Genomic DNA, 13,308 nt, shown 5'->3' with positions numbered 1-13,308 from the left:
ACATAGCCTGTGACCAACAGATATAGGACTGGAGTCCAGGGTTTCAGACACTTGTGGAGAGGGTTTGGGGACAGCAGTCCTCGGAGTTCCAGGACAGGTTGCTGGCTCTTCGAGCAAAACCCTCCCACCCACAGGTGTGCCGGCTGGGCTCCAACCTGGACAGATACAGGGTAGGCGGTGGGTGGGCAATGGAAGGTTCTGCACGATGCTTGATGGTTCACAGGACTTTACATGAAAAGGACAAACAGTGGCTCACCCAAGTTCCTCTAAGGCAAGGGTCCAGGGGCACTTACTGGCTGATTGTTTGAATCCCTTGGCGGAGTGGACAATGACGTGGAGGAAGCCATAGAGCCCTGGAGACTCGTCATCTACAAGAGAGCAGAGTGCCCAGGGAGGGGTTGTGAGAGGCTGGGCCCCTCCTCCTACAGGAGACCTGCACCTTGGTCTGATAGCACCACCTGGTGGTCAGTTTAGAGCTTCGCAAGCCCTGGGCTCCTTTTGGCTGAGCTCCCCAGTAAAGTGGGAGCCCTTCCCTTTCCCAGCTCAGCCTGGGAGGCTCTGCCTTACACCTCCAGCCGCTCTCCCAGGCCCCTCCACCCAAGAATCCTGCCTATCCCACAGTTGCCTTCATCTGCCTAAACTTTTACAAAGTCCAAATGGACAAAAATGAGGTCACTCTGCTAATGGAAAAGAGGGCCTAGCTCAGCCCCTTGCTCCAGCCACTCCCTGAAGGCTTCAACCTGCCAGCTGGGTAACCTTGGGTTCCAGATCTTACCATCTTTATTGCTGGTGACGGGAATGTTGTGTACAGTCCTAAGCTTGAAACAGGATCCTGTGAGCACCTGGAGCTCCACTGAGCTCAGGACAAAGGCCTGGAGATCTGTGGGGGAAGCCAGAGAGGAGGGGAGCCTCAGCACGGGCCTGCAGGGCCTGTGGCTTTTCCTTGGGGTCGCTGCACGGAGGGTTCTAGTTGCAAGGGGGCAGAGTTAGTCCTGGGAGGGAGGAAAGAACCTGCAGGCAACCACCTGGGCACAACTGGGGGTGCTGTCAGAGAGCTAAGAGAGTAGGAGAATCGGGGCGGGGAGGGGGGCAGTGCTGTGGTGTAGCTAGTTAAGTTGCTGCCTGCAGCACTGGCATCCCACATGGGCACCAGTTCTTGTCCCAGCTGCTCTACTTCTGATCCCGCTCCCTGATAATGCTTCTGGGAAAGCAGCAGCTGATGGCCCAAGTTGTTAGGCCCTGGCTCCCATACGGGAGACCCAGAAAGAAGTGCCTGGTTTCTAGTTTTAGACCTGCTCAGCTTCAGCTGTTGTAACCATTTGGGGAGTGAACTAGCAAACAGAAAATCTGTCTCACCCTTGCTCTTTGTAGCTCTGCCTTTCAAATAAATAATACATTTCTCTCTTTCTTTCTAAAGATCTATTTATTTTCACCCAAAAGGCAGATTTTAACACAGAGAAAGGAGAGAAAAGTAAGGTCTTTCATCCACTGGTTCACTCCCCAAGGGGCAGAGCTGAGCTGATCCGACACCAGGAGGCTGGAGCTCTCTCCAGGTCTCTCACTTGAGTTCACTGTCCCCAGGACTTGAACTATCCTCCACTGCTTTCCTGGACCATAAACAGAGAGCTGGATGGGGAGTGGAGCAGCCAGGACATGAACCAGTGCCCCACACAGGATGCTGGAGCCACAGGGTGGATTAGCGTGTTGTACCACCACATCCGCCTCTAAATTATACATCTTTCAGAATCAATAAACACAAAAAAAGAACCTTTTGCTGAAGTGACTCATGCATGTGTATGCGACAGTAAAAGGGACACAGAACCCTAGGCTGTGGTCGAGCCCTGTCCCCTAGGCATATCAGTTCAACTGTTGGGGCCTCAGTCAGTGAAGGGCCAGCTCCCTGGCATCTCACAGGGTGGAGGGGAGAGTTAAAGAGGAGACAATGAATAAGCAAGCGCTGAAGTGCTTGGGAACACAAAAGGCCTTGGTTGCCATGGACACCACAGAGCCGCGTAGCTGGGCCCTCACCTTTCTTCTGTAGTTTCTGAATCGCTTCTCGCCACTCTGACCTCTCGTAGTCTGAGGACAGCAGGAACAGGTAGCTCTACAGAGAGAGGACATGCGGAGTGGGGGAGGAGGGTACAGTCAGACCCAGGATACTCTCAGATTCTGGGGTCTCCCATCAAGCTTCTTTTTAACCCGGCAGCCCCGGGGCTTGGAGGAAGAGGCAGCCAGAGAGAGGAGGGACTCCCCGTGGGGAGAGGGCGTCTAATGGCGGTCCGTTTGGGAGGATCGGCCCGAGTTCCCACGGCCCAGGGCTGGGCAGCCCCGACTGACCTTTCCATTCCGGTTGTGGATCCGAAAAGGGATCGTGGGCGAGTTGAGCAGCAGCAGGAACTCGTTCTCGAACATCTTCTTCTTCAGGCGCTCGATGGCGCGGCTCTGCCCCTTGTTGGCCTTCTGCAGGGAGCGAGAGCACAGAGCATTCCCCCTCAGTCCCCTGCTCACCCAGCAGTCCCTGTGTGGCAATCACTGTCCTTACGTTCTATGGTTTACGGTGTTCTGATATCTCGGAGGGGCCTGGCTAATTCCCAAGAGCCTGAGGACTCCCCTGGGCATACATACACTAACCCAACTTTCATATCCCTGATCGCCACACTAGGAACCCCCCACCCACTATCCTTCCCTACTAAGTCCAAAGTGGTCATTCCATGGCCCTGCCACATTTTTCTCACAGAAACCCCCACAGAGCCTGGAAGCCAAGCCTTCTTCCTCCTTCACGCCTTCACTCCCTGCTGCCATCCCACATGGTGTGCCGAGCGCCCTCTACTGGAAACCGGGAGACACAAGAACTTGCAAGGACATTGGCCCCTCTGCCTTGCCATAGTATGTCCATGTCCGGGACAGCAGTGCCAAGGCTCAGGCTGCTGACCCGGCTGTGGGGTCTCGGGCGTTCAGGCTCTGCCCCATTCTGTAGACCTCTGCACCCTCTCCAATTCCTCTGGGTGCATGCGTGTATGTTATAAAGAGCTCCTCCTTTTCATGGCCTGTCCAGAGGAACAGCTCCAATACCAGATTCCAGCTCTTCAATTAGAGTTCATCTCTGAAACTCGTTTTTAAACTCATCAAAGTTTTAAACAATCGCTCACAGCTGGTGTGGTGACGGGTGTGGGGGAGAATGGCTCACACCTGCTGGAAGAACACAATAGACACCATTTTTGGAGGTCAGGCAGGCAGTTAAATGCACCTACCCCTGGTCCAGCCACTCTCCCTTGCCAGGGCCCAGGAGAGCCTTAAGAGGGGGAGAATCAGACACCAGATAGTACCCCAATACACTGTCAAGCAACAGCACACGTGGAAGCCGTTAAAAAATAAACTTATGGAGCCCAAGACGTCAAAAGGAGCTGCTGAGTGAGAAGCTGAAGTTACATAACAGCATACATAGTCAATTCCTGGAACCACAGGATCCAGAGACACTCAGGAGCTGCTGCTATAGCAGGTGTACAATGCTGCCTGTGACACTGGTATTCCAAGAGGCACCGATTCCAATCCTGGCTGCTCTGCTTCTGATCCCACTAATGTACCTAGAAAAGCGGTGAAAGATGGCCCAAGTGCTTGGGCCACCCATGTGAGACCTACACAGAATTCCAGGTGCCTAACTTTGGCCTGGTCCAGCCCTGGCCATTGCAACCATTTGAGGAGTGATCCAGCAATGAGAAGGTCTTTCTCTTTCAACTTCACCTTTCAAATAATTTAAAATCTCTTTTTAAAAAGATGCCGGTCCTGTGCAGTGGGGAAACAGGTGCAGGCAAAGCAGGCTAGGCCAACCAACAGGAAGGCCCCCCCGGACAGATGCACCCCCAGGCAGCCCCTAGGCCTTGAGGACGTCCCTTCTGTGGAACTAAAAGAATCCTCACAGGCTGCCAGGTCCTGTGGACTCAGCTGCATTTTATTATGCACTATTGAACTGTTTGCTATCATGGACGCAGAAGTGAACAGCCTGCTCACTGTTGGGCTCACATTGTAGAGGGGAAGCAAAAAGGCCCTCATCCTGCACTGACAGCGAGAACCATGCAAGCAATGCCACAGGTCAACACGGTGTGCCTGAGCCTGAGGTAAGAGATGGCTTGCCAAGGGAGGCCAGGCCTATGCCAGGCCTGGGATGGGGCGGAAAGGAGACCAGGCCAGCAGAGCTGTCCATCTCTTCCGTCCATGCCCTGGGAAGGCTTCTCCTGTGTTGCTCTCCTCTGGCTGCCCTCTCACGGCCTTGGGCTTCATCATATGGGTTCTGGTATAGAAGGGTGTTTGTTTAAGGGAGAAACAGACAGACACACACATACACACACACATGTGTGCAAGTCTTCCATCTGCCGGGTTACTCCGAAGTGCCAAATCAACAGCAGCCAACAGCTCTGCCCTGTTCTCCCACACAGGTGGCAGTGGCTCGGGGCATCCTCTGCTGCCTTCCCGAGTCCATTAGTAGGAAGCTGGACAGGAAGCAGAGCAACCAGGCTTCAACATGGGGATTCTGGCTTGGCAAGCAGTGGTTTAACGTGCCACATTGCTATCTCCCCTCAGCCTCCGGCCCTACTTTATAAAATGTTTAGTTATTTGAGAGGTAGGCTTACAGATATCCACTGGTTTAGTACTTATATATCTGCCAGAGTGAGGCCTGGGTTGGGCTGAAGCTAGGTGCTAGGAACTCAGTGCAGCTCTCCCACGTGGGAGGCAAGAACCCAATTATTTGAACTGTCTCTACTGCCTTCCAGGGTCTGCACGAACAGGAATGTGAACAGCAGAGTGGGGACTCAAACCCCAGCCACTCCAGCCTGGGAATAGGAGGGACAGCCAGACTGCCAGGCCGAACGCCCGCCCCGGCACTCACTCTCATGCAGTTCCAAGTAGCCTATGAGTGTCATGCGGATTTTTCCTAACATGAAAAAAATTTTTCATTCATACATTTAACTAATAATATTCCAGTTGCTGATGTCTAATTTTACTGTACTGTGATCTGTGAACAGCACCGGTAGGCTATCAATTAAAAAAAAAAAACCTGAGATTTCCCTGTGACCTCGGATAGAATAAATACTTGTGACTGTTGTGTGTGTGATAAGAATCTTTGCTGTCTGCCAGGGCAAGGAGCTGCAGGCAGGCTTAGAGCAAGTGGGTGAACTGTGGTGTTCAGGTTCCCTGTTTCCTTATCTGCTTGATAGGCCAGCTAGCAGCTTCTCAGAGACCGCTCCTGCCCTTTCTCTCACCAACGCCCAGCTCTGCCTTAACAGCACCCCATTCCAGGGGTGCACTGTGGCACACTGTGTCAAGCTGCCGCTTGCAAGGTTGGTTCAAACCCTGGCTGCTCTACTTCTGATCCAGCTCCCCACGGATGCACTTGGGACGCAGCAGATGATGGCCCCTGCCACCCAGGCAGGAAACTGGGATGGAGCTTCTGGTATCTGGTTTCTACTTCTTTCTCTTCTTTTCTTGCTTGCCTTTTATGCAGTTTTCAACAACTCTGGCTTCTGCCTGGCCTCATCAGCTCCAGCCACTGTGGCCATTTGAGGAGTGAATCAGTGGACAGATGATCTCTCTGTCTACCCCTTCTTTGTAACTCTGACCTTCAGATAAATTATTTACTTCAGAGCACGGACTGCCCAGCCCTCCTTCTCTTTCTTCAGAGCTGACCTGCTTCAACAAGTCCACACTTGAGAGCTCCTACTCTTGGGGAAGCTCTCAAGTCCCACGGCTCACCCCCAGCCCACTGGGCCCAGAGCTCAGCGGCCGGGCTCTCCTTACCTCCTTCTGGATTTCACTCTTGAGGGCTGAGATCTTCATTTTCATGTCCTCCAGCTCGTGGTCCGGGAAGGGGTGCACCTGGGGGCTGGCCTCGGACTCCTCGGGGGACGGAAACACTAAGTCGGCCAGGGGGATGTACCACTTGCAGTCATACTGCTGGTGCTTCCTGCAAGCAACGGGGGCACACGTGAGCCTTGGTGGGAGGCGGGCGAGAACTCGGCTGATGTGAGAATGAGTCCCATACTTGGGAGGCCTGATCAGGAAACATTTGGAAGCAGTGGGGCCCTGGTCCCACACCTTGCCAGCTTCTGGTCCACCAAGACTGTTGTTTACAGACAGCCTATCCACACTGTGTATCTATCAAGGATACGGCGGTAGGCTCATATCTCATAGCTAGTGTCCTTCCATCTCAGCTCAACCCACTATCCATTAGACTAGCAAGAGAAAAAGAGATGCTCTTCTGAATGCCTGCCTGATCAACAGAGATCACACAGGGTCCTGGATTAACAATCACAATGCTACATCCAAGTCTACTGGGAAAGAACGCCGTAGTTGATTCGTAATGTCTGTCATGGGCAAAGGACTGAACGCAGAGACGTGTGTGCGTGCTCCCTACTGCCATCTGGTTTTCAGAATGAGCCCAAACAAGATCACCTTCCAGGGAGACGGCCCTTTCCTGAGTCTCAGATCCATCCCTCCTCTGACTCTCCCAAGACTTGGCCTTGCACTGGTCATCCCGGCCTGGGGGCTGCTGTGAGCACACAGCTCCTCTCCGCCTGTACTGGGTGGGTACTGTGGCACATGGCAACTGCTGAGTAAGTGTAAGTGTGCCTGAAGACCGCACAGCCAGGACCCACATTTCCAGGGTTAGAGATGGAGGCAGGAAGGATCCCAGATCAGGGTTCAAGTTCCATCTCCACTTCCAGCTGCATGACCTTGAGCCATCCATTTCCCTTCTCGTGGGCTTTCCTCTCATCTGGGAGATGAGGATAATAATGACTACTTTGTGGAGCTGACAGGGAGATTAGAGATAATGCATTCAAAGCATTTGTCATGGCACCTGGCACAGCATAAGCCCTCAATAAATGGTAGCAAATTTAATGAATATTCACAGAGACGCGACGGCAAACACTTAGAGATGCCTAATAAAAGCAGGGGCTTAAGTAAATGATGGCATATCCACTGCTAACATCACACAGGAAAGTAAAATGATGACTGAAGATGGGGCAGCCACAGGCAAAGTGCTTATGACGGGAATAAGAAAAGGCAGCATCCAAAATTGGGCACTCTGATTACAACCTAGCATTTTGTAAAAATGGGACTTTCTCTAACCCTGCTGCACCCTTGTGTTATCTCTATAACTAAAAACAGTTTGTTTTTGGGAAACAGCGACGTGGAACGATGCAGGAAATTAGCGTTATTTTTAAAAAGCCAAGAGGACAGGGTACCCCAGGTAGTTATGGATGCCCTGGGCCCTGTCTGATTCTGCCACTGTAACCCTGGCCTCGGTTATACTCACCCCGCGGAGGTCTTCTTCAGCTTGGCGCACAGCAGGACGTCGGTGAAGAGGAAGACATGCCGCAGCTTCCGTGAGCCCTCTGACACCTCCACCAGGAAGCCGTCCTTCACCAGCTGCCGCGTCTGAGGGAGATGGCCTGCTCAGGGCGTGGTGCAGCCCAGAGCCCAGCCTGCATGGTGGGTGCCACTCAGCTAGGGCAGGCCAGAGGGCTCAGGGCCTGCAATTAGGAGCGCCTGCTCTATTCCAAGTCCAGACACTGCGCTTCTCAGCTCAGATCTTGGATGGATCACCTTTAAAGCATGGAGAAGGGTCACCCGCCTTGCAGGCAGCGCGCACAGAGCAGTGTGAAGCCAAGTCAGCACAGTGCCTGGTCCTCACGTGCCATCAACCAACAGCGGTATCACACCTCCTGGCACTCACCAGCTCCCGCTACCTGCTTCTCCATGCTGCAGGGTGAATACTTTCTACCCTCATAGCTCCTCCCAACTGAGTTCCAGCTGGTTTTAGCTCAGGCAAGACCTGCAGACACACTCAGCCCTGCAGAGGCTGCTTCTCAGCAGCTCCTTCCACCACTTTCACCCTGATGGAGGCCCTTGGGTCATGCTTACCAGGGCTGCAGCCCCATCCTGGCAGGACCTGCAGCTGCCTGGATCCTCCCAACAACCAGGAGCATTGTTTAAGACATTGTAGTCTCTTCCCTCGATCCTGGGAACCCGCAGGCTTTTCTGGGGCTGCCACCAGCTGTCCCAGCCCACTCCGTGTGACCTACATATGCTGTGATATGTAGGTGAGCCTGTGGAATGCACACAATTAAGATGACCTGAAGCCCGAGGTGCTCTGAGCCTCTGGAAGCTTTCCAGTTATCCTCGGGGTGTAATGAGCCGGTGACGTCACCCCGAGCTGCTGCAGACAGACTGCGGCTAGTGCTGCGCTAAGGACCCACTCTCCACGCTCCATTAGTCCCCACTCCAGCCCCTGTCCCACCTTCCTTTCCTCCCCAAGAGACACTGGAGACTGGTCCATGTAACAAAGGAGTAGAGGCACGAATGACCGTCCCTCCTTGCTGCCACTTAATTGCCTCTCTTGGGCAGGAAGCACCAAATTTAGGCCAGCCTGCTGATCCAGGAGGGCAACTGTCTCTCTGGAGTGTCCCCTCACTAGGCTGCTCCCTAGGTACCCTTCCACCTACAAGGACCACCCCTACCCAGAAACTTCTTGCTGGGAGCTCAAGGTGCCCATATACGACACTGTAACAGGCTGGGTGATCTCCATCACCTATCTGCCCACCTCACACCCTAGCTCCTGCACAGGGCAATGGGAAACGACCCGGAACTCTGCTCCCCCAGGCTCATGGAGAATCTGAGAGTGTCAGATTCTGAGAGCGGCCAGAGACAGGGGTATGTGCACTCATCCAAGAGGCACCCGGAAGCCCAACTTTCAGGTCTGGGAAACCGAGCATGGAGGTTGTAGCCATAAAAGCCCCGGTGGCCCAGAGACAGAACCCAGTCTGACAGTGATGGCTGAGATCCTGCACCAGACCTGAAGAGATGCCCCAAGCCTCAGTCTCCCCTTCTGCCTCTCTGAATTCTGGATGATTAATGAGACACCGAACTTAGAACTCTCAGCCGACTACCAGGGCAACAAAGGACTGTAGGGCTCTCAGCTGGGAATGCAAGGGTTGGGGCAGGAGAAGCCCAGGACACTGGACAGCAGTGTCTGCGCGTGAAGGATGGCAGGGACAGGGGGTTCAAGTGGGCTACTTGGGGGCCAGCTGATGCTGGGTCTGGAGCTCACCTCCCCCTTGGGGGTTGTGACTGCAGTTCGGCGGGGGTCGATGTCCTCATTGATGCTTGACAGGAAGTTCTGGGAGATGCGGAGGGCATCCTGCAGCAGCGGGTAGTCTGGGTGGTCCACAGGTGTGTGCTTCAGCAGGTCCTGGACATGGGTGGGGGTGGTATGCTTGTTTCAGATTTACTTATTTATGTATTTTAAACAATCGATTTAAAAGGTAAAAAGCAAATGACTCTCTTTTATCTACTGGCTTCCCAAATGCCTGCAAGAGCCAGAACTTGGACCAGGAGATAGAAAGGCAAGCCAGGTTTCCCACAGGGGTGGGAGGGAGCCATCAAAGTGCTATGTCCAGGGTGCAAATGAGCAGGAAGCAGAACTGAGATTCAAGCCCAGGGACACAGATACGGTGAGAGGCATCTCAAAGGGTGTCTTAACCATTAGGCCAGACACTCACTCCGGAGGGTGTCATGTTTGGGTGTGTGGTTCTGGGGCTCAAAAGGAAGACACTGGGGGTAAACTCAATCTTTACCTATGAAATACAAACAGGGACAAATACTCTAATCTGGCCATGCTTTCAAAATCCGAATTAAACTCAGGTTCAGGGGAATAGTGCTGTGGTATAGCATGTAAAGTTGCTGCCTGTAATGCCGGCATCCCACCAGGGCTTTGAGTCCCAGCTGTTCCACTTCTGATTTCACTCCCTGTTAGTGCACTTGAGCAAGCAGCGGAGGCTGGCCCAAGTACTTGAGCTCCTGCACCCATGTGGGAGATCTGGAAGAAGCTCCTGGCTCCAAGCTTCACTCCAGCCCAGCTGGCTATTGTAGCAATTTGGGAAGTAAGCCACCGGATGGAAGATCTCTCTCTCTCTCTCTTCCCTTCCCTCTCTAATTCTACCTTTCAAATAAAAACAGTGTGGGGGTGAGGCAGTGGCCTTTTGTTCCTGCTGCAGTAGTAGTTCTTTCCTGTGGCTTGAGAGCACCAGGTGCTACCTCTGCTTACCAAGCAGCTGGAAGGGACACCCCCTCCCCACCGTGCAGCTGCTCCAAGCACAGGGGAGACCAAGGAAGAAGCAGGAAGTGCTTGCCTCTCAAGAAGGATTTGGCCAAATGTCAAGCTCAGTGGCCAAGCTATATTTAGCCCCTGGTCCTGTTGTCATGGTTACTGTGGACCAGGTGCAGCTGGGGCCCGGTGACCCTCTACCCGAGTCCCCCAAATGGCTGCTTTTGGTGACACCAGCCCCCTCCCACCCAAGGTTCGGGCTCCCACTGGACTCTGAACCCCACCCTGACTCCTCAGGGTCTTGACACTCACATGCAGGACCAGCGTGCTCCGTGTGACCCGGTCGATGGGCTTGTAGAGCAGAGCTGTTGGGGGAGGCAGGGGGAAGGGATCAGGACAGTGACACAAAAGCAGCCTGAGACCTCAGAGACCAGCCCTAGGCCACCCTGCTTGCCTGCATCAACATCCACTGGCCAGAAACCAACAAGGGCTCCTTGGCAAGCCTCATCTTCATGCATACACCCAGGCCAGACCAGGCAACAGCGACAGATGCACACCCAGTCTTGACAACCAGGCTCCTTCCTCACGGAGGCTGTCCCCAGGGCTTGCATTGGCTTGCAGAGGTTCCCCTGTACCCCCTAGCCTGATCCATACAGCTACAGCTGGCCACATCCAAGAGGTCCAGAACCCTGGGGAAAGCTGGGACCCCAACATGTGCAGGCAATGGGAAGTCTGTCCAGGGAGGGCAGCTCTCTCACACCCTGTCATCTTTTCTCCTGCAGCCCGAGGCCTGGCACAGCCCACTGGGAACCAACCTACTCCGTCCTGACCCACACAGCCAGCCTCATCTCCATTGAAGAAGACTCCTGTCCACCTCTCCTCTGACCTCAGACAGGATGGGCCAGGCAGCAGGCCAGACCTCCACAGATGGACTCTGCTTTCAAGCAGGTGGCAAAGATTTCCTGAAGGAATCCAGGCGCGTATGGAAGTCCCATGGAGGTTAGGAAAAATGCAAGCTCAGCCAGGCCCTCATGCTCCACCCGCTCCTCGGACCAGATGCCAAGTGAAGATGGGCTGTGGGAACTCGGCAGGGGCAGGTGGAGGCGGCAGCTGGCAGGGCAACACTTCCAAGTATGCCTCCCGCAGGCAGCTGCGAGCTACCCCTCCCAAACATGGTGGGCTTAGCCTCAGCCCTGCACCTGCATGCCCATCTGAGGGGTCAGGACCCGTGGTCCCCAACCACAGGAGCAATGAGAGGCAGAAGGCCATTCTGGGAAGGAGGAACTTGTGAGTGTCCACAGGAGCAAGCTGTGACAGATTCCAGACCCAACATGCGTGCCCCATCTGGCCTCCAAACCCTAGATTCAGATACTATGTGCACTGGTAAGCAGACCCTCAGGTGAGCCATCTGCGGGAGAGAACAACATTCCCAGGCAGTGGCGCCAGGACCAGCTGAAGTCTGCTTGGCTGCCCACTGGAGTCACCAAGGCTCTTAGAAGTTACAGATGCCTGCTCACCATCCTGTTAGCTACACCCACATCTCCACAGGGCTGAATAGGGGTCAGCGTTCTTAAAACGTTCCCTCCCAGATTCTGACACACTGTAAAGGCTGCAAATTGCTGCTTTATGCATTAACATACTTCCCACAATCTATCTGTCTTGTCAAGCATTTTCTAGAGGTCCTCCCCATGGCCTTCAGGAGCCCAAATGGCCCAAAACCAGGCTTCTGGTGTCATGAGACAGTGAGGGCAGAGCCCAGTGTCCAGCTCATGGGGCATCTACGACTGAGGCTCTTTAGGACACCTGATCATGGTTTGAGCTATCTTGGGGTGACGGGGGGGGAGGGGACTTTCGAGGGTCCCAGAGGCTAAAGGACAAACACAAGCCCTGCAGATAGCTGAGCCCGTGGGGAAGTGGATGCTCAACAGCCGGCTCCTCCAGTTCTCTCTGGGGTCCCTGGGGAGAAGAGGTGCTAACTCAGCTTCCAGGGCTGCACTCACGGCCGGCTGGGTTTCACAAGGTTGTTGATATGCCTGAAGTCACCTCAAAGGTCCTCCTGAGCTGGGCTGTGGAATGAATCCTGCAGCCTCAGCCCCGGCCAAGTGATGAGAGGGACAGTTCAGGGAGAGGCCTTGGGGCTGCGGTCGGCTATGGAGGGTGCTCTGAGGAGCAGCAGCCCAGGCAGTATGTTCCCCAAAGTTCCTGTAGCCAGGCCATTCCCCCACCCCCACCCAGAACTGAATGAAAGGAGCTCACAGCATCACTATAACCCAATCTCCTGTTCCAAGGCTCCTGCAGGATCCCCCCCTACTGCCCCTGCCAGGGTACTCACCAATCCCTCCCCTTCCCCCTCCTCCAGGAAGCCTTCCCTGACCAGGGCCTTGCTTGGTCTGCTGGGCCCTCACTGTGTTCAATGGCACTGAGTTAACTGCTTTTACACACTTGATTTCTCATCTTCCAGGTGACAAACATGAGGGACATAAGATAACTCCATCACAACCACCAAACTCCACAGTGGCAGCAGGTTGGAATGGAGACCACCCGTTTCCTTAGGAGAGGGGAACCTCCAAGTACCTCAGAAAGACTGGTCAGAGCAGGTGAGCTGGCCTCTTTCTCGCTGCTAGGGTGAGGGCACCAGCAGCCAGCTCCTCGGTTCCCACTCTGAAGCTGGCTTCACAGACAGCACCTCAGATACCCGAGACGCCCTGGGTCTCTGACCTGCTGCTTCACTAAGACTGGGAAGCTTCCTTCTGAGAAGGGATGGGGAAGCTGAGTGGGTGAGTTGGGGAGGGGGGCATATTTCCTTTCAAGGGAGACACAGTAGAGGCTTGTCCAGCTCTCAGGCCACATCAGCGAGAGCAGTTTCCCTCTATCCTTGCACGGGCCAATTTCAAGTCCAGCACCCCCTCTCCCCCACCCCTCTCCTCTCCGCCACTCCTGGCCAGAAGCTGAGAGACAAGGGGCAGGAAACACAGGATCCCAACACCGACACATGACAGCAGGGGAAGGTGAGATGATGCTGGTCTTGCACAGCGCTTTCACCCTCAGCATGGGAGACTCTGAGATAAAACCCAGGACACCTCAGCATCTCCTCCAGCAAACTGCCACCCCCCCATCCCCACCCATTCAGCCTTCAACAAGGAGCTGCAGGTTACCACGGAGACAGGAAAGCGAAGTGACTGGGAAAGGTGCAGAGATAAAACGCC

At 54.3% G+C, this 13,308-nt stretch overlaps 1 protein-coding gene across 4 annotated transcripts in view; it reads right to left on the bottom strand.

The window, feature by feature from the left end:
* The window catches only part of ABR (ABR activator of RhoGEF and GTPase), a 176,369-nt gene that overhangs the window by 36,639 nt on the left and 126,422 nt on the right, over positions 1-13,308 (bottom strand). For all 4 annotated transcript variants that reach the window (XM_058676101.1, XM_058676102.1, XM_004593942.2 and 1 more), the window contains 8 exons: positions 10,415-10,467; positions 9,107-9,247; positions 7,313-7,434; positions 5,794-5,959; positions 2,338-2,460; positions 2,029-2,104; positions 776-880; positions 294-368 (listed from right to left, as the gene is read on the bottom strand). In XM_058676101.1, coding sequence (XP_058532084.1) covers positions 294-368; positions 776-880; positions 2,029-2,104; positions 2,338-2,460; positions 5,794-5,959; positions 7,313-7,434; positions 9,107-9,247; positions 10,415-10,467 — 861 coding nt within the window. The remainder of the gene's footprint in view (positions 1-293; positions 369-775; positions 881-2,028; positions 2,105-2,337; positions 2,461-5,793; positions 5,960-7,312; positions 7,435-9,106; positions 9,248-10,414; positions 10,468-13,308) is intronic.

The sequence above is a fragment of the Ochotona princeps genome, chromosome 17, assembly GCF_030435755.1.
Source record: "Ochotona princeps isolate mOchPri1 chromosome 17, mOchPri1.hap1, whole genome shotgun sequence".
Taxonomy (NCBI): domain Eukaryota; kingdom Metazoa; phylum Chordata; class Mammalia; order Lagomorpha; family Ochotonidae; genus Ochotona; species Ochotona princeps.
Note: the sequence above shows the minus strand (reverse complement) of the source record. Positions and strands in the feature narration are given on the sequence as shown.